Source organism: Salvelinus alpinus, chromosome 8 (genome assembly GCF_045679555.1).
Source record: "Salvelinus alpinus chromosome 8, SLU_Salpinus.1, whole genome shotgun sequence".
NCBI classification, from domain to species: domain Eukaryota; kingdom Metazoa; phylum Chordata; class Actinopteri; order Salmoniformes; family Salmonidae; genus Salvelinus; species Salvelinus alpinus.
In genome coordinates, this window is record NC_092093.1 from 53,764,533 (window position 1) to 53,792,433 (window position 27,901).

The 27,901-nt window shown below is 44.0% G+C and overlaps 1 protein-coding gene across 1 annotated transcript; it reads left to right on the forward strand.

The window, feature by feature from the left end:
- Positions 1–2,994: 2,994 nt before the first annotated feature.
- LOC139582308 (mucin-19-like) lies at positions 2,995–26,534 on the forward strand. Its single transcript, XM_071412304.1, has 6 exons — positions 2,995–3,006; positions 5,662–6,207; positions 6,333–8,765; positions 25,128–25,295; positions 25,557–25,610; positions 26,400–26,534. The coding sequence occupies exons 1-6, from the start codon at positions 2,995–2,997 to the stop codon at positions 26,532–26,534; spliced, it is 3,348 nt and encodes a 1,115-aa protein (XP_071268405.1).
- Positions 26,535–27,901: the final 1,367 nt, after the last annotated feature.

Below are 27,901 nucleotides of genomic sequence, written 5' to 3' on the forward strand. Positions count from 1 at the left end.
TAGTTTGTTTAATAAAAGTGTCATAACAACTTGAGCTCATCATTTATTTATCTACAATGTAGGTAGAAGTACAATTTGTAGAGTGGTACATTTTACATGTGTTTAATGTCGAATATGTAGGATCTTATGAAATGGCAAGCCTATATTATGTGATGTATGAAATGGCAAGCCTATATTATGTGATTTCATAGTATTCATTGCTCAATTTATTGCAGTATTAATTCAGTTTCATGTATCCCTTCAAAATGCGTAGGCCTAATGCAGAAGTAAAAATGATGTGTGTATTAAAATATGTGATCTCTTGATTTAGACATCTATGCATGTAAATCCTGTGTTGTTCTAACACTTTACATGACAGTGGTCTTATTACTGTGTTATAATTATTGTTCCTATGGGCCGAGCGAGAGATGAGGAATCCTTTAGACAACACTGTCCCCTAGTGGCTTACAAACAACATTGCATAAGTAGTCCTCCTGTCCTCCTATAGCTCCTCCCACCAGCCTCCTCTGATCTTAAGAGTTTTCTAGGTAGCGTTTATATAAAGACAGGTGGAAGGTCTACATTGATTTCCCTTCATAGCAGTAATAGCCTATTGTAGAATGGATCAAGTGACATTTTACTTTGGTAAATTTATTGACAAAATGAGCTGGTTAAGTATGCCCTTTCAACTGACATGAAGAGTATAGAGATGACCACGGAACCCAAACCCCCAAGGATTTGTGTAGCATAACTTAATCAAATTAAAAACAAAAAGTTTTGTTTTTAGAAACGAAATCAAATTTGATTTGATGGGTATCGTTGTGGTAAAACATAACCTACACTGAACAAAAATATAAAACGCAACATGTAAAGTGTTGGTCCCATGTTTCATGAGCTGAAATAAAACGTCCCAGAAATGTTCCATACTCACAAAATGATTATTTCTCTCAAATTTAGTGCTACATTTTTTTGTTTACATCCCTGTTAGTGAGCATTTGTCCTTTGCCAAGATAATCCATCCACCTGACAGGTGTGGCATATCAAGAAGCTGATTAAACAACATTATCATCACACAGGTGCACCTTGTGCCGGGGACAATAAAAGGCCACTCAGGTTTGTGTAGTTTTGTCACAGAACACAATGTTATAGATGTCTCAAGTTTTGAGGGAGCGTGCAATTGCCATGCTGTTTGCAGGAATGTCCGCTAGAGCTGTTGCCGGAGAATGTAATGTTAATTTCTCAACCATAAGTCGCCTCCAACGTTGTTTTAGAGAATTTGGCAGTACGTCCAACCGCCATCACAACCGAAGAACACGTGTAAGGTGTTGTGTGGGCGAGCGGTTTACTGATGTCAACGTTGTGAACAGGGTGCCCCATGGTGGCTGTAGGGTTATGGTATGGGCAGGCATAAGCTACGGACAAAGAACACAATTGCAATTTGAATGCACAGAGATACCGTGACAATATCTTGAGGCTCATTCTGAGGCCCATTATTTTAAGGTATATGTGACCAACAGATGCATATCTGTATTCCTAGTCATGTGAAATCCATAGATTAATGCCTAATGAATTCATTACAATTGACACATTTCCTTATATGAACTGTAACTCAATAAAATCTTAAAAAGTTGATGCATGTTGTGTTTATATTTTTGTTCAGTATACATTAAAACTCTAAAAAGGCTTTTCATGCACTGTGTATTTAGATATATAAATAAAGAAATTAACTGGGTGTTTCGAGCACTGATTATCAGACCGTATACCACGGGGATGACAAAACATTTATTTTTACTACTCTAATTTAGTTGGTAACCAGTTTATAATAGCAATAAGGCAACTCGGGGTTTTGTGGTATATGACCAATATACCAGAGCCCCTCGGGCATTATTATTTAAGTACATTGAAGGAGGCTGCTGGATGGCTCATAATAATGGCTGGAATGGATTGAATGGAATGGATTGAATGGAATCAAACACATGGAAATCATGTCTTCGATACAATTCAATTTATTCCATTCCAGCCATTACTATGAGCCCATTCTCCCCAATTAAGGTGCCACCGTCTGCCTGTGATATACAGTGCATTCGGAAAGTTTTCAGACCCCTTGACTTTTTCCACATTTTGTTACGTTACATTTTTATTCTAAAATGGACTAGGCAATCAGGTTGACACTTGAAGGTAGCCTAACGGTCAGTAACTGAAAAGGTCACTGGTTTGAATACGCGAGAGGTGAAAAATCTCTCGATGTCCCTTGAGCAAGGCCCTTAATCCTAATTTGCTCCAGGGGCGCCATACTACTATGGCTGACCCTGTAAAACAACACGTTACACTGCACCTATCCGATGTGTGACAATAAAACATGATATACAGTGCTTTTGGAAAGTATTCAGACCCCTTGACTTTTTCCACATTTTGTTACGTTACAGCCTTATTCTGAAATGGCAAAAAAAAATATGACAAATATTAATCTACACACAATACCCCCATAACAACAAAGTGAAAACAAGTTTTTAGAAATTTGTGCAAATGTATTAAAAATAAAAACTGAATTACCTTATTTACATAAATATTTGTATTTGTATTTATTATGGATCCCTATTAGTTCCTGTCAATGCAGAAGCTACTCATCCTGGGGTCCAGCAAAATTAAGGCAGTTTATAACATTTTTAAAACATTACAGTACATTCACAACACACTGTGTGCCCTCAGGCCCCTACTCCACCACTACCACATATCTACAGTACAAAATCCATGTGTATGTATAGTGCGTATGTTATCGTGTGTGTGTGTGTGTGTGTGTGTGTATGCATGTGTCTATGCCAATGTTTGTGTTGCTTCACAGTCCCCGCTGTTCCATAAGGAGTTTTTTTAATCTGTTTTTTTAAACCTAATTTTATTGCTTGCGTCAGTTACTTGATGTGGAATAGAGTTCCATGTAGTCATGGCTCTATGTAGTACTGTCCGCCTCCCGTAGTCTGTTCTGGACCTCGGGACTGTGAAGAGGCCTCTTGTGGCATGTCTTGTGGGGTATGCATGGGTGTCCGAGCTGTGTGCCAGTAGTTTAGAAAGACAGTTCGGTGCATTCAACATGCATTCAACTCTCATATATAAAAGTAGTGATGAAGTCAATCTCTCCTCCACTTTCAGCCAGGAGAGATTGACATGCATATTATTAATATTAGCTCTATGTGTACATCCAAGGGCCAGACGTGCTGCCCTGTTCTGAGCCAATTGCAGTTTTCCTAAGTCCTTTTTTGTGGTACCTGACCACATTACTGAATAGTAGTCAAGGTGCGACACAACTAGGGCATGTAGGACCTGCCTTGTTGATAGTGCTGTTAAGAAGGCAGAGCATCGCTTTATTATAGACAAACTTCTCCCCATCTTAGCTACTACTGCATCAATATGTTTTGACCATGACAGTTTACAATCCAGGGTTACTCCAAGCAGTTTAGTCATCTCAACTTGCTCAATTTCCACAGTATTTATTACAAGATGTAGTTGAGGTTTAGGGTTTAGTGAGTGTTTTGTTCCAAATACAATGCTTTTAGTTTTAGAAATATTTAGGGCTAACTTATTCCTTGCCACCCACTCTGAAACTAACTGCAGCTCTTTGTTGAGTGTTGCAGTCATTTCAGTCACTGTAGTAGCTGACGTGTTTAGTGTTGAGTCATCTACATACATAGACACTCTGGCTTTACTCAAAGTCAGTGGCATGTCGTTAGTAAAAATTCAATGTAGCAACTGCTTACTTGTGGAGGACTACAGGACCCTTTGCTATGAGACTCGAAATTGAGTTCAGGTGCATCCTGTTTCCATTTATTATCCTTGAGATGTATCTTCAACTTGATTGGAGTCCACCTGTAGTAAATTCAATTGATTGGACATGATTTGGAAAGGCACACACCTGTCTATATAAGGTTCCACAGTTGACAGTGCATGTCAGAGCAAAAATCAAGCCATGAGCTCGAAGGAATTGTCTATAGAGCTCTGAGACAGGATTGTGTCGGAGGCACAGATCTGGTGAATGTTACCAAAAACATTTCTGCAGCATTAAAGGTCCCCAAGAACACAGTAGCCTCCATCATTTTTAAATGGAAGAAGTTTGGAACCACCAAGACTCTTCCTAGAGCCGCCCGCACGGCCAAACTGAGCAACCGGGGGAGAAGGGCCTTGGACAGGGAGGTGAACAAGAACCTAATGGTCACTCTGACAGAGCTCCAGATTTCCTATGTGGAGATGGGAAAATCTTCCAGAAGGACAACCATCTCTGCAGCACTCCACCAATCAGGCCTTTATTGTAGAGTGGACAGACTGAAGCCACTCCTCAGTAAAAGGCACATGACAGCTCGCTTGGAGTTTTCCAAAAGGCACCTAAAGACTATCAGACCATGAGAAACAAGATTCTCTGGTCTGATGAAACCAACATTGAACTCTTTGGCCTGAATGCCAAACGTTGAGTCTGGAGGAAACCTGGCACCACGGTGAAGCATGGTGGTGGCAGCATCATGCTGTGGGGATGTTTTTCAGTGGCAGGGACTGGGAGATTAGTCAGGATCGAGCGAAAGATGAACGGAGCAAAGAACAGAGAGATCCTTGATGAAAGCCTGCTCCAGAGCGCTCAGGACCTCAGACTGGGGCGAAGGTTCACCTTCCAACAGGACAATGACCCTAAGCACATAGCCAAGACAACACAGGGGTGGCTTCGGGACAAGTCTTTGAATGTCCTTGAGTGGCGCAGCCAGACCCCGGACTTGAACCCGATCAAACATCTCTGGAGAGACCTGAAAATAGCTGTGCAGTGACGCTGCCCATCCAACCTGACAGACCTTGAGAGGATCTGCAGAGAAGAATGGGAGAAACTCCCCAAATACAGGTGTGCCAAGCTTGTAGCGTCATACCCAATAAGACTCGAGGCTGTAATCGCTGCCAAAGGTGCTTCAACAAAGTACTGAGTAAAGGGTCTGAACACTTATGTAAATGTGATATTTCAATTTTTTTCTTTGTAATAATTTAGAATAAAGGTCTAAACCTATTTTGATTTGTCGTTATGGAGTATTGTGATGTCATTATGGGGTATTGTGTGTAGATTGATGAGGGAATAAAACAGTTTAACACATTTTAGAATAAGGCTGTAATGTAACAAAATGTTGAAAAAGTCAAGGGGTCTGAATACTTTCCAAATGCACTGTATATCATGTTTTATTGTCACACACTGGATAGGTGCAGTGTAATGTGTTGTTTTACAGGGTCAGCCATGGTAGTATGTCACCCCTGGAGCAAATTAGGATTAAGGGCCTTGCTCAAGGGACATCAAGAGATTTTTCACCTCTCGGGTATTCAAACCAGTGACCTTTTCGGTTACTGACCGTTAGGCTACCTTCAAGTGTTAACCTGATTGCCTGGGTTCTATTTACTTTCTCTCTTGAAGGTTTTCAGTCACTAATGACATTTTGGTTATAAAGAAAATGTGTTTAACTACTGTAGAAGCCACATTTCCCACTCACAGTAGCGTAGGAAATGTAAATACAGCCTGTTCTATATCCAGCCATTTATGTAACATAAATCTAGAGTTAGACAAGTTATAATATAGTAGGCTACACAGATATTCTCAATCAAACATGTCATAAACTGAAATTATGAAATTAGAGGTGTTGCTACAATTCCACTAATTTCACAAAGTCGGGAGTTCCAGTAACAACATGTGGAGCGTTGGATGAGACGTCACAGGCTCCTGGGGTAACAACATGTGGAGTGTTGGATGAGACGTCACAGGCTCCTGGGGTAACAACATGTGGAGCGTTGGATGAGACGTCACAGGCTCCTGGTGTAACAACATGTGGAGTGTTGGATGAGACGTCACAGGCTCCTGGGGTAACAACATGTGGAGTGTTGGATGAGACGTCACAGGTTCCTGGGGTAACAACATGTGGAGTGTTGGATGAGACGTCACAGGCTCCTGGGGTAACAACATGTGGAGTGTTGGATGAGACGTCACAGGCTCCTGGGGTAACAACATGTGGAGTGTTGGATGAGACGTCACAGGCTCCTGGGGTAACATGTGGAGCGTTGGATGAGACGTCACAGGCTCCTGGGGTAACAACATGTGGAGTGTTGGATGAGACGTCACAGGCTCCTGGGGTAACAACATGTGGAGTGTTGGATGAGACGTCACAGGCTCCTGGGGTAACATGTGGAGCGTTGGATGAGACGTCACAGGCTCCTGGGGTACAACATGTGGAGCGTTGGATGAGACGTCACAGGCTCCTGGGGTAACAACATGTGGAGCGTTGGATGAGACGTCACAGGCTCCTGGGGTAACAACATGTGGAGTGTTGGATGAGACGTCACAGGCTCCTGGGGTAACATGTGGAGCGTTGGATGAGACGTCACAGGCTCCTGGGGTAACATGTGGAGCGTTGGATGAGACGTCACAGGCTCCTGGGGTAACAACATGTGGAGTGTTGGATGAGACGTCACAGGCTCCTGGGGTAACAACATGTGGAGTGTTGGATGAGACGTCACAGGCTCCTGGGGTAACATGTGGAGCGTTGGATGAGACGTCACAGGCTCCTGGGGTAACATGTGGAGCGTTGGATGAGACGTCACAGGCTCCTGGGGTAACAACATGTGGAGTGTTGGATGAGACGTCACAGGCTCCTGGGGTAACATGTGGAGCGTTGGATGAGACGTCACAGGCTCCTGGGGTAACATGTGGAGCGTTGGATGAGACGTCACAGGCTCCTGGGGTAACATGTGGAGCGTTGGATGAGACGTCACAGGCTCCTGGGGTAACATGTGGAGCGTTGGATGAGACGTCACAGGCTCCTGGGGTAACAACATGTGGAGTGTTGGATGAGACGTCACAGGCTCCTGGGGTAACATGTGGAGCGTTGGATGAGACGTCACAGGCTCCTGGGGTAACATGTGGAGCGTTGGATGAGACGTCACAGGCTCCTGGGGTAACAACATGTGGAGCGTTGGATGAGACGTCACAGGCTCCTGGGGTAACAACATGTGGAGTGTTGGATGAGACGTCACAGGCTCCTGGAGTAACATGTGGAGCGTTGGATGAGACGTCACAGGCTCCTGGGGCAACAACATGTGGAGTGTTGGATGAGACGTCACAGGCTCCTGGGGTAACAACATGTGGAGTGTTGGATGAGACGTCACAGGCTCCTGGGGTAACATGTGGAGCGTTGGATGAGACGTCACAGGCTCCTGGGGTAACAACATGTGGAGCGTTGGATGAGACGTCACAGGCTCCTGGGGTAACAACATGTGGAGCGTTGGATGAGACGTCACAGGCTCCTGGGGTAACAACATGTGGAGCGTTGGATGAGACGTCACAGGCTCCTGGGGCAACAACATGTGGAGTGTTGGATGAGACGTCACAGGCTCCTGGGGTAACATGTGGAGCGTTGGATGAGACGTCACAGGCTCCTGGGGTAACAACATGTGGAGCGTTGGATGAGACGTCACAGGCTCCTGGGGTAACAACATGTGGAGCGTTGGATGAGACGTCACAGGCTCCTGGGGTAACAACATGTGGAGTGTTGGATGAGACGTCACAGGCTCCTGGGGTAACATGTGGAGCGTTGGATGAGACGTCACAGGCTCCTGGGGCAACAACATGTGGAGCGTTGGATGAGACGTCACAGGCTCCTGGGGTAACAACATCTGGAGCGTTGGATGAGACGTCACAGGCTCCTGGGGTAACAACATGTGGAGTGTTGGATGAGACGTCACAGGCTCCTGGGGTAACATGTGGAGCGTTGGATGAGACGTCACAGGCTCCTGGGGTAACAACATCTGGAGCGTTGGATGAGACGTCACAGGCTCCTGGGGCAACAACATGTGGAGCGTTGGATGAGACGTCACAAGCTCCTGGGGCAACAACATGTGGAGCGTTGGATGAGACGTCACAGGCTCCTGGGGTAACAACATGTGGAGTGTTGGATGAGACGTCACAGGCTCCTGGGGCAACAACATGTGGAGCGTTGGATGAGACGTCACAGGCTCCTGGGGTAACAACATGTGGAGTGTTGGATGAGACGTCACAGGCTCCTGGGGCAACAACATGTGGAGCGTTGGATGAGACGTCACAGGCTCCTGGGGTAACAACATGTGGAGTGTTGGATGAGACGTCACAGGCTCCTGGGGCAACAACATGTGGAGCGTTGGATGAGACGTCACAGGCTCCTGGGGTAACAACATGTGGAGCGTTGGATGAGACGTCACAGGCACCTGGGATAACAACATGTGGAGCGTTGGATGAGACGTCACAGGCTCCTGGGGTAACATGTGGAGCGTTGGATGAGACGTCACAGGCTCCTGGGGTAACAACATGTGGAGCGTTGGATGAGACGTCACAAGCTCCTGGGATAACAACATGTGGAGCGTTGGATGAGACGTCACAGGCTCCTGGGGTAACATGTGGAGCGTTGGATGAGACGTCACAGGCTCCTGGGGTAACAACATGTGGAGCGTTGGATGAGATGTCACAGGCTCCTGGGGTAACAACATGTGGAGCGTTGGATGAGACGTCACAGTCTCCTTGGGTAACAACATGTGGAGTGTTGGATGAGACGTCACAGGCTCCTGGGGTAACAACATGTGGAGTGTTGGATGAGACGTCACAGGCTCCTGGGGTAACAACATGTGGAGCGTTGGATGAGATGTCACAGGCTCCTGGGGTAACAACATGTGGAGCGTTGGATGAGACGTCACAGGCTCCTGGGGTAACAACATGTGGAGCGTTGGATGAGACGTCACAGGCTCCTGGGGTAACCACTTTGATTACTTTACTTTGTTAGTAATTATCTGTTTTACTGTTAATTGACAGTTAAATGTCATTTGACATTTTGTGATTAACAGTTGGCATGAACTATTGATTTAAATTGTTTGTAAACGTGATGCACAGGTGTTGGTTTATCGCATGCACCTGCAGAGCTGTCTTCTATACAACTTCAGGAATGTTCGTTGCTGTGAATGCGTTAGGATGACAATACATGGTCGATCAATGGTATATTTGCATTTTGCAGTTATTCTAACTCATGTAGCCTATACAAGATGCATGTTTTTGAGATATGTGGTGCTGGGAATATACCCTAATAACTTACAGGCAAGTTTTCGTTCTGTGTCATGTCTTATCTAAAGCAAGGTGCATGTGTAGCCCATAATGTATCATCTAAATCAGGTGACAAGTTGAATTGCAACTGTACAGGCTACTGTGGTAGTAGTCTATATGAGTAGCTGATAACTGGAGATTTTGTCCCTTCCCTTTACTGGTCCCACGGGGGGACCAGGATGAATATGTATGAACTTTCCAATTTGTAAGTCGCTCTGGATAAGAGCGTCTGCTAAATGACTTAAATGTAAATGTACTTTCTTTTCTATTCTGGAGCAATTAGTCAGTGAAGTACGTTATCCCCTGTCGGCTGATGGAAATTATATGTAAAAAAAAGCCTGTTCTTGACGTTGAGTAAAGCTATCCAGTAGCCTAGTACTGACAGTGTTGCATCACGGCGTGGCATTGAGGGGGAAACCTATGCTTGCCAAGTGGCAATGATGACCTGACCTCATATCTCTGTGCAAAGACAGTGAGACAGCTAAGAGACGACTAAGGTACATTTACGTTTGGTGTGTTGGGTGTATTGGTCATCATGTACAGTACTTTGTCTCGCATGGTAATGGTATTATGAGTTATGAATACAGACTTTCTGAGTAAATATGTCTTGTACCCACAAATCAGTGCAAATCAGTGATGCATTGCACCCCCCCCCCCCCCCCCTCCTTTTACACTGTTGCTACTCTCTGTTATTATCTATGCATAGTCACTTTAGTAACTCTACCTACATGTACATATTATCTCAAATACCTTGACTAACCGGTGCTCCAGCACATTGACTCTGAACTGGTACCCCCTGTATATACAGTTGAAGTAGGAAGTTTACATACACTTAGGTTGGAGTCATTAAAACTTGTTTTTCAACCACTCCACAAATTTCTTGCTAACAAACTAGAGTTTTGGCAAGTCGGTTAGGACTTATACTTTGTGCATGACACAAGTAATTTTTCCAACAATTGTTTACAGACAGATTATTTCACTTATAATTCACTGTATCATAATTCCAGTGGGTCAGAAGTTTACAAACACTAAGTGTTTGCAACTGCCGGCGTGGCAGATGAGACATTTTACAAATTCGACTGTCGCTGGGCAGAAAAGGAAGGACATGCTAAAATATACAAACGCCAAATGATTATAGCTGTGTGCCCACGCATCAAAACGTTGGTTTTGTTTAATGAGAAACACATCACACATTGGTAAGAAAAAATATAGTATGTCTTCCTCCAACCGTGGCCAATGCGTCTTGCAGCTGAAATGATTGCCTACCTAAAGTCTAGATAATGCTGCTCTGTAAACTGAAGACGCCATGTGCTTACAGGTTGGTGGAGGGACTAAGTATGACTTTACAAAGGAGTCAAGTGCATACAGATGGACAAACAGGACCTAAAATACAATATATCCCTGCATGATATTCTTCAGGGACCAACTGAACATGGATGACTGACGAATTTGTTCTTCGAAAGTTGACAAGTTTAAACTACTTGATTTTATAAAGTTTATTGTAATTCCAATTGAATTCACTCTACAATAATGAAGAGTGCCTCAGGAGAATATATATTTAAATCATTGGGAAAAATGGTTTGAATTAAACACTGCATTCTCTGTTTGTCTCTGTTTTTAATAAAGTAGGTCCATCATGTATCCCATTGTACCGTGCCAAGTCCCAGAGGAATTGCAGCAATTTGCAATCATTTTAGTAGGACTGAAAGCCCCTAGAACGTCTCCGTTCAATTGACTGTGGGTTTTGTCTGCATCAATTCCCAGAGATCTCTTTACGCAACACACACACACACACACACACACACACACACACACACACACACACACACACACACACACACACACACACACACACACACACACACACACACACACACACACACACACACACACACACACACACACACACACACACACACACACACACACACACACACACACACACACACACACATAATTAATGTAGCTCATTTTTATCCTTGATAGACTCAATTAGCATTTACTTATTCACAACAGTGGCCCAGTGCAGTTTAGTTACCTTCATGTTCTTTATCCATCCACATTGAGAGGAGCGAAATTAGCGTGCTGAATAAAGACGTCTAAATGTGTAATATGATGTGATTGATGGTAATGGAAGTGGTTACACTGACCGCACCAGCGAGTCCCAAATGTCCCCGTAAGACTCAAAGGAACTCAGGTTCGAGGCTTGCCGCTATGCCATGCATGTGTTAATGATCTGTGTAATAACTGATCTGTTTCACAAGGAGAGGCCCTGGGGACTCTATAGCTGCTGATGTTGTCTAGCCCGCCTGGATGGACACAGCAAGGAGAGGTGGCTTAGGCCTGTCTCAGAGGGACGTTGCTTATGCATAGCTCATAACAAGGTATTATTTATGGGCTTAAAATGCATTATGAAGAAGGTATTTATAATAAATGTTTCTGTTTGTTCTTGTTCAACGATGAGCATCTGGGATCTCAACATTCTAAAGTGGCTTCCTCTCCTAATTTCCTCTCCTAATTTCCTCTCCTAATTTCCTCTCCATGAGATAGTAACATCAGTGTAGATTATGGGAAAGACAAGGAGAACGTGGTCCTCTGTAGTTCAGTTAGTAGAACATGGTCCTCTGTAGTTCAGTTAGTAGAACATGGTTCTCTGTAGTTCAGTTAGTAGAACATGGTTCTCTGTAGTTCAGTCAGTAGAACATGGTCCTCTGTAGTTCAGTTAGTCGATCATGGTCCTCTGTAGTTCAGTTAGTAGAACATGGTCCTCTGTAGTTCAGTTAGTAGAACATGGTCCTCTGTAGTTCAGTTAGTAGAACATGGTCCTCTGTAGTTCAGTTAGTAGAACATGGTCCTCTGTAGTTCAGTTAGTAGAACATGGTTCTCTGTAGTTCAGTTAGTAGAACATGGTCCTCTGTAGTTCAGTTAGTAGAACATGGTTCTCTGTAGTTCAGTTAGTAGAACATGGTCCTCTGTAGTTCAGTTAGTAGAACATGGTCCTCTGTAGTTCAGTTAGTAGAACATGGTCCTCTGTAGTTCAGTTAGTAGAACATGGTCCTCTGTAGTTCAGCTAGTAGAACATGGTCCTCTGTAGTTCAGTTAGTAGAACATGGTCCTCTGTAGTTCAGTTAGTAGAACATGGTCCTCTGTAGTTCAGTTAGTAGAACATAGTCCTCTGTAGTTCAGTTAGTAGAACATGGTCCTCTGTAGTTCAGTTAGTAGAACATGGTCCTCTGTAGTTCAGTTAGTAGAACATGGTCCTCTGTAGTTCAGTTAGTAGGACATGGTCCTCTGTAGTTCAGTTAGTAGAACATGGTCCTCTGTAGTTCAGTTAGTAGAACATGGTCCTCTGTAGTTCAGTTAGTAGAACATGGTCCTCTGTAGTTCAGTTAGTAGAACATGGTCCTCTGTAGTTCAGTTAGTAGAACATGGTCCTCTGTAGTTCAGTTAGTAGAACATGGTCCTCTGTAGTTCAGTTAGTAGAACATGGTCCTCTGTAGTTCAGTTAGTAGAACATGGTCCTCTGTAGTTCAGTTAGTAGAACATGGTCCTCTGTAGTTCAGTTAGTAGAACATGGTCCTCTGTAGTTCAGTTAGTAGAACATGGTCCTCTGTAGTTCAGTTAGTAGAACATGGTCCTCTGTAGTTCAGTTAGTAGAACATGGTCCTCTGTAGTTCAGTTAGTAGAACGTGGTCCTCTGTAGTTCAGTTAGTAGAACATGGTCCTCTGTAGTTCAGTTAGTAGAACATGGTCCTCTGTAGTTCAGTTAGTAGAACATGGTCCCCTGTAGTTCAGTTAGTAGAACATGGTCCTCTGTAGTTCAGTTAGTAGAACATGGTCCTCTGTAGTTCAGTTAGTAGAACATGGTCCTCTGTAGTTCAGTTAGTAGAACATGGTCCTCTGTAGTTCAGTTAGTAGAACATGGTCCTCTGTAGTTCAGTTAGTAGAACATGGTCCTCTGTAGTTCAGTTAGTAGAACATGGTCCTCTGTAGTTCAGTTAGTAGAACATGGTCCCCGTAGTCTAACCCATACCTAAAATGTATGACTTTAAGTCGCTTTGGATAAAACCTCAGAGTCAATGGACAAATTCTTACATTTCCATGTGTGATGAGGAACTTCCACAAGCCATGGTAGGGAATGTGTGGGTGCATTGGAAACCACACAGATGGCAAACAGCTGCAGAGCCTCATTATACAACACCACTGCAATACCACAATACTGCAATACCACAGAACTGCAATACTACAATACTGCAATAAGACAATACTGCAATACTACAATACTCCAATACTCCAATACCCCAGTACTACAATACTCCAATGCTACACTTCTACAATACTAGAATAACACAATACTACAATACCACAATACTACAATGCCACAATACTACAATACCACAATATTACAATACCACGTCTGGAGAGAAATCGCAGGGTTTCCAACAGTGGAGGCTGTAGGAGGACTCACTGTGATGTCTGGAATGGCATAAATGGAACGGTATCAAACACATCAAACACATGGAAACCACATGTTCAACACCGTTCCGTGCATGCAATACAAGCAAAGAGACGCATGAGGTTGTGGAGAAATAGCTGGAACCAAAAATGTTCTACTTGGCCACAAAAGGGTTCTCCCTGACACCAAAAAGGGTTCTTCAAATGGTTCTCCTATGGGGACAGCCGAATAACCCGTTTTGTTCTACATAGCACCTTTTATTCGAAGAGTATATGTCATGTGCTCCGGGCCAGTGACGTAAGGGCTAATCGGCAGTGACCGGGGGAGAAAACAAACATTGTTCATTGTCTTTGCAAAACGGGACTAATGTGAAAAGCCTTGTAATAGATTAGGATGTCAGTCAGAAGATGATGGTTCAAGAAAGAACATTTGGAAAGTGTTTTTGGAGGTGGATATGGCTACTCAAAATGACTCAAACAGGCCACAATTCATTGATATGTTTTATTTTTATTCCTGATTTACAGTTATGGTGCTATGATTATCACTGATGGACAATGTGGAGGTTTAGTGGCATCATCAATGTAGTAAGATGAAGGAAAATGGATGCAAAGGGATGATTTACGAGGGATTTAACATCCCTGGGAATGTCCTGAGTGCCCTCTCCCTCTCCTAGGACCTGCAGTTAAAGCCAGGCTGAAGCATTTTACTACCTGTGCTACAATTTTACAAGGGCGCTGGAGTAGTGAATAGAGACCAGCAATGGACATGCTGAAGTAGTGAATGGAGGACAGCATTGGACACGCTAGAGTGGTGAATGGAGGCCAGCATTGGACAAGCTAGAGTAGTGAACGGAGGCCAGCATTGGACACTCTAGAGTGGTGAATGGAGGCCAGCATTGGACAAGCTAGAGTGGTGAATGGAGGTCCAGCATTGGACACACTAGAGTGGTGAATGGAGGCCAGCATTGGACACGCTAGAGTGGTGAATGGAGGCCAGCATTGGACAAGCTAGAGTGGTGAATGGAGGCCAGCATTGGACAAGCTAGAGTGGTGAATGGAGGCCAGCATTGGACACGCTGAAGTGGTGAATGGAGGCCAGCATTGGACAAGCTAGAGTAGTGAACGGAGGCCAGCATTGGACACGCTAGAGTGGTGAATGGAGGCCAGCATTGGACAAGCTAGAGTGGTGAATGGAGGCCAGCATTGGACAAGCTAGAGTGGTGAATGGAGACCAGCATTGGACAAGCTAGAGTGGTGAATGGAGGCCAGCATTGGACAAGCTAGAGTGGTGAATGGAGGCCAGCATTGGACAAGCTAGAGTAGTGAACGGAGGCCAGCATTGGACACGCTAGAGTGGTGAATGGAGGCCAGCATTGGACAAGCTAGAGTGGTGAATGGAGGCCAGCATTGGACAAGCTAGAATGGTGAATGGAGGCCAGCATTGGACAAGCTAGAGTGGTGAATGGAGGCCAGCATTGGACACGCTAGAGTGGTGAATGGAGGCCAGCATTGGACAAGCTAGAGTGGTGAATGGAGGCCAGCATTGGACAAGCTAGAGTGGTGAATGGAGGCCAGCATTGGACACGCTAGAGTGGTGAATGGAGGCCGGCATTGGACGTGCTAGAGTGGTGAATGGAGGCCGGCATTGGACAAGCTAGAGTGGTGAATGGAGGCCGGCATTGGACAAGCTAGAATAGTGAACGGAGGCCGGCATTGGACAAGCTAGAGTGGTGAAGGAGGCCGGCATTGGACATGCTAGAATAGTGAATGGAGGCCGGCATTGGACACGCTAGAGTGGTGAATGGAGGCCGGCATTGGACAAGCTAGAGTAGTGAATGGAGGCCGGCATTGGACAAGCTAGAGTGGTGAATGGAGGCTGGCATTGGACATGCTAGAATAGTGAATGGAGGCCGGCATTGGACAAGCTAGAGTGGTGAATGGAGGCCGGCATTGGACAAGCTAGAGTGGTAAATGGAGGCCAGCATTGGACATGCTAGAATAGTGAATGGAGGCCAGCTCTGGAGTAGAGAAAATAGACCAGCATTGGACACGTTGGAGTAGAGAAAATAGACCAGCATTGGACATGTTGGAGTAGAGAAAATAGACCAGCATTGGACATGTTGGAGTAGAGAAAATAGGCCAGCATTGGACACGTTGGAGTAGAGAAAATAGACCAGCATTGGACACGTTGGAGTAGAGAAAATAGACCAGCATTGGACACGTTGGAGTAGAGAAAATAGACCAGCATTGGACACGTTGGAGTAGAGAAAATAGACCAGCATTGGACATGTTGGAGTAGAGAAAATAGGCCAGCATTGGACATGTTGGAGTAGAGAAAATAGGCCAGCATTGGACATGTTGGAGTAGAGAAAACAGACCAGCATCGGACATGTTGGAGTAGAGAAAATAGACCAGCATTGGACATGTTGGAGTAGAGAAAATAGGCCTGCATTGGACATGTTGGAGTAGAGAAAATAGGCCAGCATTGGACACGCTGGAGTAGTGAATAGAGGCCAGCATTGGACATGTTTGTCCCCTTTCTCCTCCACTCGGCTTTACCTCCGTGTCTGATGCTTGAACTCAGTCCAATCCTTCACCTTAAAGAACTCAACCATCTTGAGAGGCAGAGAGCTGCATATCCCTGTGACTCAGAACAGCCTTGTTCACAAACCTGTTATTTACTCAATGCAGTTTCTAAGCGTAAGTGACATAAATGGCCACTAGGAGGCCCCCAACCAAATCTTTTATTTTCTTTATTTATTAGTCGGTCAGTGTCTCAACTTACTGTTAGATAGAATGGTAGAATACACAACGGGCAATTTCAAGAGGGGGGCAACTAAAATGTTTTCAAGAGGGGGGCCACTAAAATGTTTTCAAGAGGGGGGCCACTAAAATGTTTTCAAGAGGGTGGCCACTAAAATGTTTTCAAGAGGGGGGCAACTAAAATGTTTTCAAGAGGGGGGCCACTAAAATGTTTTCAAGAGGGGGGCCAACTAAAATGTTTTCAAGAGGGGGGCCACTAAAATGTTTTCAAGAGGGGGGCCACTAAAATGTTTTCAAGAGGGGGGCCACTAAAATGTTTTCAAGAGGGGGGCAACTAAAATGTTTTCAAGAGGGGGGCCACTAAAATGTTTTCAAGAGGGGGGCCACTAAAATGTTTTCAAGAGGGGGGCCACTAAAATGTTTTCAAGAGGGGGGCAACTAAAATGTTTTCAAGAGGGGGGCAACTAAAATGTTTTCAAGAGGGGGGCCACTAAAATGTTTTCAAGAGGGGGGCCACTAAAATGTTTTCAAGAGGGGGGCAACTAAAATGTTTTCAAGAGGGGGGCCACTAAAATGTTTTCAAGAGGGGGGCCACTAAAATGTTTTCAAGAGGGGGGCCACTAAAATGTTTTCAAGAGGGGGGCCACTAAAATGTTTTCAAGAGGGGGGCAACTAAAATGTTTTCAAGAGGGGGGCCACTAAAATGTTTTCAAGAGGGGGGCCACTAAAATGTTTTCAAGAGGGGGGCCACTAAAATGTTTTCAAGAGGGGGGCCACTAAAATGTTTTCAAGAGGGGGGCAACTAAAATGTTTTCAAGAGGGGGGCCACTAAAATGTTTTCAAGAGGGGGGCAACTAAAATGTTTTCAAGAGGGGGGCCACTAAAATGTTTTCAAGAGGGGGGCAACTAAAATGTTTTCAAGAGGGGGGCCACTAAAATGTTTTCAAGAGGGGGGCCACTAAAATGTTTTCAAGAGGGGGGCCACTAAAATGTTTTCAAGAGGGGGACAACTAAAATGTTTTCAAGAGGGGGGCCACTAAAATGTTTTCAAGAGGGGGGCCACTAAAATGTTTTCAAGAGGGGGGCAACTAAAATGTTTTGCCCACGAGGTGGGGGGTCTTTCAAACAAAATCTCGCTTAGGGCCCCAAAAAAACATTCAAAACGGCCCTGTATTCACTTGCTCTCAAGGCTGTAAAGCAGTTGCTGAAATAAATGGTTCAAAACCAACTCGAAGCAGACTTAAAAGAAGAGAACGTCTATTGACAGTCAAAGGTCATTGAATGGAAGTGAAGGGGTGTTGTTTTCTCTAGCGTTCTGTCTACATTGTTATTTTCTTTGGCTGAGGGCTGTAGTCGGTGGTGCAGACCGCACGTCTAATGGCAGGACCCCACAAAACAGACCGCAGGTCTAATGGCAGGACCCCACAAAACAGACCACACGTCTAATGGCAGGACCCCACAAAACAGACCACACGTCTAATGGCAGGACCCCACAAAACAGACCACAGGTCTAATGGCAGGACCCCACAAAACAGACCGCAGGTCTAATGGCAGGACCCCACATAACAGACCACAGGTCTAATGGCAGGACCCCACAAAACAGACCACAAGTCTAATGGCAGGACCCCACAAAACAGACCACACGTCTAACGGCAGGACCCCACATAACAGACCGCAGGTCTAATGGCAGGACCCCACAAAACAAAACAGACCTAATGTCTTACGGCATAACGAAAAGATATCTCCCTTACCAAGAACCTTTTCATAAGGGTCCGGGAAGAAACAAAGTGAGATTTGGGGTTTTGACAAGGGTGAGAGTTTTGGTTTTCAACCAATGGCCAGTACAATTTCCTGACACATGCTGTTTTATTTATGTCTTTTTTATGTACTTTATTTAGGCTATGCCTGGTTGCTCCTCTGATTTTTATTTATTCATTATTTAACTTTATTTAACTAGGCAAGTCAGTTAATAACAAATTCTTATTTACAATAATGGCCTACCCCGGTCAAACCATCACCCGGACAACTCTGGGACAATTGTGCGCCGCCCTATGGGACTCCCAATCACGGCCGGTTGTGATACAGACTGGAATCAAACCAGGGTCTGTAGTGATGCCTCTAATGCTGAGATGCAGTACCTTAGACCGCTGTGTCACTCGGGAGCCCAAGTTGCATCTGTCCCACTCGTTGCATGCAACACAACAGAGATGAAAGCAAGTGGAGTTGAGATTCAAAACAGTAGTAGTGTAGAGTGAGTTAGTTAGTGTTAGAGGCTGTGTGAGAGTGAGTTAGTGTTAGAGGCTGTGTGAGAGTGAGTTAGTGTAGAGGCTGTGTGAGAGTGAGTTAGTGTAGAGGCTGTGTGAGAGTGAGTTAGTGTAGAGGCTGTGTGAGAGTGCGTTAGTGTAGAGGCTGTGTGAGAGTGAGTTAGTGTTAGAGGCTGTGTGAGAGTGAGTTAGTGTAGAGGCTGTGTGAGAGTGAGTTAGTGTAGAGGCTGTGTGAGAGTGAGTTAGTGTAGAGGCTGTGTGAGAGTGAGTTAGTGTAGAGGCTGTGTGAGAGTGAGTTAGTGTAGAGGCTGTGTGAGAGTGAGTTAGTGTAGAGGCTGTGTGAGAGTGAGTTAGTGTTAGAGGCTGAGTGGATGAGTTAAGACTTACAGAAAACGTTTGACCTCTGTCATTGCCAACAAAGGGTATATAACAAAGTATTGAGATAAACTTTTGTTATTGACCAAATACTTATTTTCCACCATAATTTGCAAATAAATTCATTAAAAATCCTACAATGTGATTTTCTAGATTTTTTTTTCTCATTTTGTCTGTCATAATTGAAGTGTACCTATGATGAAAATTACAGGCCTCTCTCATCTTTTTAAGTGGGAGAACTTGCACAACTGGTGGCTGACTAAATACTTTTTTGCCCCACTGTATATGGGTATGATGGGAATGATGGTGTATGGGTATATGGGTATGATGGGTATATGGGTATGATGGGTATATGGGTATGATGGGTATATGGGTATGATGGGTATATGGGTATGATGGGTATATGGGTATGATGGGAATGATGGTGTATGGGTATATGGGTATGATGGGTATATGGGTATGATGGGTATATGGGTATGATGGGTATATGGGTATGATGGGTATATGGGTATGATGGGAATGATGGTGTATGGGTATATGGGTATGATGGGTATATGGGTATGATGGGTATGATGGGTATGATGGGTATATGGGTATGATGGGTATATGGTATATGGGTATGATGGGTATATGGGTATGATGGGTATATGGGTATGATGGGTATGATGGGTATATGGGTATGATGGGTATATGGGTATGATGGGTATATGGGTATGATGGGTATATGGGTATGATGGGTGTATGGGTATATGGATATGATGGGTATGATGGGTATGATGGGGATATGGGTATGATGGGTATGATGGGTATGATGGAAATAAACACATTTCTTTCACAGGATGATGAGAGGGTAAATGAAGTCTACGGAATGTTTCCTCTCTTCTCTTTAACCATTTATTGTCTGCATTGAGAGTGTCACTGACTGTGTATCTGTCCCAGTGTCTCCTGGGCTGTGAGTCCACAGTGTAAGAATGTGACTGTCTTAATGGCAGGCTTGGTCCTCCTGAACCTATGGAACAGTACAGCATCACCCGCCCCACTGTAACTCTCTCCCACACACATTTACTGGACTTGTCTGTCTGTCTGTCTGTCTGTCTGTCTGTCTGTCTGTCTGTTGTTGTTTGTTGTTTTTTTTTTTTTTTTTTTTTTTTTTTTTTTTTTTTTTTTTTTTTTTTTTTTTTTCTGTCTGTCTGTCTGGTTTTAGACATTTTTGCAAATGTATTGAAAATGAAATACAGAAATATCTTGTAAATCTCATTTATAAGTATTCACACCCCCGAGTCAATACATGTTAGAATCACCTTCGGCAGTGATTACAGCTTTGAGTCTTTCTGGGTAAGTCTCTAATATAGTAATACTCAAAGCAAAAAAAATGTTAACCTTTAATTGACAATATGTAGAATCTATGAGAATAGAAAGATGTACAACTTTTGTGAAACCTCACAGCACAGTTGAAACAAATAGAAATCAAAACGACATGGTGTTCAAAGATAGATTGGAGGGGTTGAGGGTAGCTGAAGGTTGTGTCTGTAAAATGTATATATATATGTATAAGCAGGAAGTAGAAGCCTAAGTGATGTCGTCCATTAGTTACTCCAATTAGGGGAGTGGAGGTAGGGTTAAGGTAAAATAGTAAAATACAAATACAAATATATATACAGTACCAGTCAAAAGCTTGGACACCTACTCATTACAGGTTTATTTTAAATGTTTACTATTTTCTACATTGTAGAATAATAGTGAAGACATCAACACTATGCAATTGCACATATGGAATCATGTAGTAACCAAAAAAAGTTTTAAACAAATCAAATCAATATATTTTATATTTGAGATTCTTCAAAGTAGCCACCCTTTGCCTTGCTGACAGTTTTACACACTCTTGGCATTCTCTCAACCAGCTTCATGAGGTATTCACCTGAAATGCATTTTAATTAACAGGTGTGCCTTGTTAAAAGTTAATTTGGGGAATTTCTTTCCTTCTTAATGCGTTTGAGCCAATCAGTTGTGTTGTGACAAGGTAGGGGTGGTATACAGAAGATAGTCCTATTTGGTAAAAGACCAAGTCCATATTATGGCAAGAACAGTTCAAATAAGCAAAGAGAAACTGGCTCTCATGAGGACCGCCACAGGAAAGGAAGACCCAGAGTTAACTCTGCTGCAGAGTATAAATTCATTAGAGTTACCAGCCTCAGAACTTGCAGCCCAAATAAATGCTTCACAGAGTTAAAGTAAAAGTCACATCTCAACATACACTGTTCAAAGGAGACTGCGTGAATCAGGCCTTCATGGTCAAATTGCTGCAAAGAAACCACTACTAAAGGAGACCAATAAGAAGAAGAGACTTGCTTGAGCCAAGAAACACGAGCAATGGACATTAGACCGGTGTAAATCTGTCCTTTAGTCTGATGAGTTCAAATTTGATATTTTTGGTTTCAACCGCCGTGTCTTTGTGAGATGCATGGTATGTGAATGGATGATCTCCGCATGTATGGTTCCCACCGTGAAGCATGGAGGAGGTGTGATGGTGTGGGGGTGCTTTGCTGGTGACACTGTCATTGATTTATTTAGAGTTCAAGGCACACTTAACCAGTATGGCTACCACAGCATTCTGCAGCGATTTGCCATCCCATCTGGTTTGAGCTTAGTGGGACTATCATTTGTTTTTCAACAGGACAATGACCCAACACACCTCCAGGCTGTGTAAGGGCTATTTGACCAAGAAGGAGAGTGATGGAGTGCTGTATTAGATGACCTGGCCTCCACAATCACCCAACCTCAACCCAATTGAGATGGTTTGAGATGAGTTGGACCGCAGAGTGAAGGAAAAGCAGCCAACAAGTGCTCAGCATATGTGGGAATTCCTTCAAGGCTGTTGGAAAAGCATTCCAGGTGAAGCTTGTTGAGAGAATGCCATGAGTGTGCAAAGCTGTCATCAAGGCAAAGGGTGGCTACTTTGAATAATCTCAAATATAAAATATGTTTTGATTTGTTTAATTCTTTTTTGGTTACTACATGATTCCATATGTGTTATTTCATAGTTTTGATGTCTTCGCTATTATTCTACAATGTAGAAAATAGTAAAAATAAAGAAAAACCCTTGAATGAGTAGATGTGTCTAAACTTTTGACTGGTACTGTTTATATATACAGTGGGGAGAACAAGTATTTGATACACTGCCGATTTTGCAGGTTTTCCTACTTACAAAGCATGTAGAGGTCTGTCATTTTTATCATAGGTACACTTCAACTGTGAGAGACGGAATCTAAAACAAAAATCCAGAAAATCACATTGTATGATTTTTAAGTAATTAATTTGCATTTTATTGCATGACATAAGTATTTGATCACCTACCAACCAGTAAGAATTCCGGCTCTCACAGACCTGTTAGTTTTTCTTTAAGAAGCCCTCCTGTTCTCCACTCATTACCTGTATTAACTGCACCTGTTTGAACTCGTTACCTGTATAAAAGACACCTGTCCACACACTCAATCAAACAGACTCCAACCTCTCCACAATGGCCAAGACCAGAGAGCTGTGTAAGGACATCAGGGATAAATTGTAGACCTGTACAAGGCTGGGATGGGCTACAGGACAATAGGCAAGCAGCTTGGTGAGAAGGCAACAACTGTTGGCACAATTATTAGAAAATGGAAGAAGTTCAAGATGACGGTCAATCACCCTCGGTCTGGGGCTCCATGCAAGATCTCACCTCGTGGGGCATCAATGATCATGAGGAATGTGAGGGATCAGCCCAGAACTACACGGCAGGACCTGGTCAATGACCTGAAGAGAGCTGGGACCACAGTCTCAAAGAAAACCATTAGTAACACACTACGCCGTCATGGATTAAAATCCTGCAGCGCACGCAAGGTCCCCCTGCTCAAGCCAGCGCATGTCCAGGCCCGTCTGAAGTTTGCCAATGACCATCTGGATGATCCAGAGGAGGAATGGGAGAAGGTCATGTGGTCTGATGAGACAAAAATAGAGCTTTTTGCTCTAAACTCCACTCGCCGTGTTTGGAGGAATAGAAGGATGAGTACAACCCCAAGAACACCATCCCAACCGTGAAGCATGGAGGTGGAAACATCATTCTTTGGGGATGCTTTTCTGCAAAGGGGACAGGACGACTGCACCGTATTGAGGGGAGGATGGATGGGGCCATGTATCGCGAGATCTTGGCCAACAACCTCCTTCCCTCAGTAAGAGCATTGAAGATGGGTCGTGGCTGGGTCTTCCAGCATGACAACGACACGAAGCACACAGCCATGGCAACTAAGGAGTGGCTCCGTAAGAAGCATCTCAAGGTCCTGGAGTGGCCTAGCCAGTCTCCAGACCTGAACCCAATAGAAAATCTTTGGAGGGAGCTGAAAGTCCGTATTGCCCAGCGACAGCCCCGAAACCTGAAGGATCTGGAGAAGATCTGTAGGGAGGAGTGGGCCAAAATCCCTGCTGCAGTGTGTGCAAACCTAGTCAAGAACTACAGGAAACGTATGATCTCTGTAATTGCAAACAAAGGTTTCTGTACCAAATATTAAGTTCTGCTTTTCTGATGTATCAAATACTTATGTCATGCAATAAAATGCAAATGAATTACTTAAAAATCATACAATGTGATTTTCTGGATTTTTGTTTTAGATTCCGTCTCTCATAGTTGAAGTGTACCTATGATAAAAATTACAGACCTCTACATGCTTTGTAAGTAGGAAAACCTGCAAAATCGTCAGTGTATCAAATACTTGTTCTCCCCACTGTATATATATGTCTGTCTCACTTTCTATTACACCTGATTCCTGTTATCTTTCTTTAGCTTCCTGCTTCCTGTGCCTTTATTGTATGAGAAAAAGACTTCTGATAGATTGTTTAGTCTTCTCCCCTGCGGTGGCTTTGACACCAGAGCTTAAAACTTTTCAATTATCTGCGACAGGCCCTGCAACCACATCCTGTGTGATTTATTACACTGAGTACATTCTAGAAGTGTGTGCGGGCAGGAATTGCTGTAGATCGTCAATCATTAGATAGACCGTCCATTATTACTGCAGTATTTATTTGAACAATCTTTTATTCAAAACAAAATGAGATGATAGAAAAAGTTTTTTTCTCATCCTCCTGAGCATATGTCACTTGTGCATTATGATCAATCACAAGTTCATGGTTGTGGAAGAGCCCGTGGAGGTTTTAATGCCAATGTGACCTGTTGTACAGGGTCTCCGAGCCAAGATAGGAAGAACAGGACAACCAGGCCCTGACGGTAAGTCTGTGAGTACACATCAACGTCTCCTAACAGCATACTGTATGATAACAACATTATCAATCCCCCATCAGACGACCTCCATATGTTGGGAGATGTTTGGGGAACATTTTGAAATATGATTTGACATAACGGAAGAGAGAGTCACAGATATCTTTTCCCGCTTAGGCAACACGTAGCCTGTACATCAGGGCTCTCCAAACCCTGTTCCTGTAGTTGTCACTCCAACCCCAGTTGTAACTAACCTGATTCAACCAGCTAATTATTAGAATCAGGTGTGGTAGATTAGGGTTGGAGCGAAAACCTACAGGACGGTAGCTCTCCTGACAACAGAGTTGGTAAGTCCAGCCGTACATTATACTGACCCTGTGATTGTTTTTTCTCCATGGCTACTTATTTATTTACCAGGGAAACCAAGGTGGGCCTGGTGAGTCTGGAGAACCTGCATTATCGGGCGAAACAGTGAGGTTTCTAGACAGTCTAAAACTCTGCCAACTGTAAAACCTTTAACACTCAGGAATAATGTTTTATTCAGTTTTAATAATACTGTCATTAAATCAAACAGTTGTGGTTGTTATGCTAACGGTTATCATATCCAGGATGTGTATGGGGACTATTCAGGACTCAAACCCACCACAACAGTAGCTATTGCACCATGCCTGTAACCACTGCAGGGTCTTGTTTAATAGCATGATAAACCTATTAAAGCTGAGAGACTATAGAATAGAAGTGCTTGTTTCTTCTTCATGACCCACACAGGGTGAACTGGGCCCACTAGGACCATGCAGGGCTCCAGGCCTGACTGGTGGCAAAGTAAGCTCCCCTCCTCTGTGTGAATGTGCATGGTTTGGATCGACACATTTGGAATTTGAATAACCATCTAACATGTTCCAACTGTGTATCCATGCAGGGCGAGAAAAGGGGATCCAGGGCTGCCAAGGAAACCGGGCCCGCCAGGACCAAAGGTGAGGCTCCCAACCCGACTTCAACCCACTGTGCCAGGGGACGAGACGAGGCAAACGGCCCCCACACCACCACCACCTCCACAGCCCTGTCTGAAGCACCACAATGGTGCTCTGTATACCAATCATGTTCGGGCTGTTCACGACCAGTGTTTAAGAGGGTTTAAACAGATGGCAAGGTTCATTAGAAACAACACAGTGCAGCAGTTACACAGTTCAGGCCCCTTTAGACCAGATGGGGAGGGAATGTAGCATATCAAAAACTTCCAGAAATGGAGAGAGAAAAAAAGAGTCAACACTTTAAGGCCAAGAGAGTTATTTGATTTTTCAGCAATGCCTCATTGTGCTTTGTGAAAATATTGTCTTTCGTATTCAAGGGTCCTGCCGCCTCACGATTAAACATTGGCTCTGTCGGAATGCCAGGGAAAAGGGTAAGGGTCGAAGACGTTTATGCCTTGGCCTCCAGACCTTTTCCTAACAATAGACATACAGTATTCAATGAAGTGAAACATCTTTGTTACTAACCCAGTAACCTGTATCTTAAACAACATATCTTCTCCCAGATGAGAGGGGAGAAACCGGACCTCCGGGAGAGATTGGACCAATGGTACGATCAGGTTTTGGTCCTTTGTTTATCTATGGTCACCACCCCAAAAATCTGGTCGTTTGTTATTATCTTTGGCAGTCTGTCAGATTCGGAACTTGGCTTCTTAGTTTGACCTTGACAAAAGCTCTCGTGTACAAAGCTGTTGATAAAATAGTATGTGTTGCCATAAATTAAATACGTTGGCCAGTTCCTCCACCATTGATGACTGCATATGATTCTTATATTAGTTCTTCATACAAAAAACTGCTAAACATTCAACTCAATGCCCATTACTAACAGCTGAGGGTTTCCAGGGTATGTCTCATCTCACAAGATGGTCAAACTGACAGAAGGGGGGTAGCTAACTGTCACCCAAGTCTCAGTACTTATTATGGTGTCTGACTGCTCATCTTGATCCCGTCATCAATGGGTGATGACTAACAGTCTAGCTCACAGCAGTGGTTCTGGGTCATGACTAACAGTCTAACTCACAGCAGTGGTTCTGGGTGATGACTACCAGTCTAACTCACAGCAGTGGTTCTGGGTCATGACTAACAGTCTAACTCACAGCAGTGGTTCTGGGTCATGACTAACAGTCTAACTCACAGCAGTGGTTCTGGGTGATGACTACCAGTCTAACTCACAGCAGTGGTTCTGGGTCATGATCAAAGAGCCCAACTCACAGCAGTGGTTCTGGGTGATGATCAAAGAGCCCAACTCACAGCAGTGGTTCTGGGTCATGATCAAAGAGCCCAACTCACAGCAGTGATTCTGGGTGATGATCAAAGAGCCCAACTCACAGCAGTGGTTCTGGGTCATGATCAAAGAGCCCAACTCACAGCAGTGGTTCTGGGTCATGATCAAAGAGCCCAACTCACAGCAGTGGTTCTGGGTCATGATCAAAGAGCCCAACTCACAGCAGTGGTTCTGGGTCATGATCAAAGAGCCCAACTCACAGCAGTGGTTCTGGGTCATGATCAAAGAGCCCAACTCACAGCAGTGGTTCTGGGTCATGATCAAAGAGCCCAACTCACAGCAGTGGTTCTGGGTCATGACTACCAGTCTAACTCACAGCAGTGGTTCTGGGTCATGATCAAAGAGCCCAACTCACAGCAGTGGTTCTGGGTCATGACTAACAGTCTAACTCACAGCAGTGGTTCTGGGTGATGACTAACAGTCTAACTCACAGCAGTGGTTCTGGGTCATGACTAACAGTCTAACTCACAGCAGTGGTTCTGGGTCATGACTAACAGTCTAACTCACAGCAGTTGTTCTGGGTGATGACTAACAGTCTAACTCACAGCAGTGGTTCTGGGTGATGACTAACAGTCTAACTCACAGCAGTGGTTCTGGGTCATGACTAACAGTCTAGCTCACAGCAGTGGTTCTGGGTGATGACTAACAGTCTAGCTCACAGCAGTGGTTCTGGGTCATGACTAACAGTCTAGCTCACAGCAGTGGTTCTGGGTCATGGCTAACAGTCGAGCTCAGCAGGGCTGTGAATCCTAATTGGAGACTTTATTACCCCAATTGTGGAGGTACGATTGACATTTTTCTCATTTATCAGATGTTCTTATCCAGAGCAACTTACAATATGTGAATGAATCGTAAGATAGCTAGGTGAGACAACCACGGTTCTTTTGTTCTTCAGTTAGACATAGGGGAAAGTGTAGGCTACAATTGAGTGGGCTTGCTGCTTGCCCAGTCCTCTCTGTGTGTCTGCACCCTGTTTGAAGTGGAAGTGGAGGGGCTCATTTCTGTAATTGTGTTTGATTTGGGAGGGATTTGGCATTGAACTGTTCTTGTCCATTTTGTTCTGAAGAGGTCTTTGTTTTCCATACAGGGGGGACCGGGAGTGTCGGGCAAAGATGGACCGATCGGTCCGGTGGAACCAGAAGTGAGTCTAATCCTCTACTTCCTACTCCATTAAAAATATCTTCACTTTATTTTTGTTTCTAGAGGCTTGGGCAGCAATGACAAAATGCTGGCCTCATTCTGTTTCTAATTAGTTATCAGTGTAGTTAGTTACTGCGTCATTGCATGAAACAGCATTCTATCCCAGTAACTACATTGACTACGTTGTGCTTTTTCCACAATGTACAGTGTGAAAATAAGAGGTTCAGTAGAATAATATGA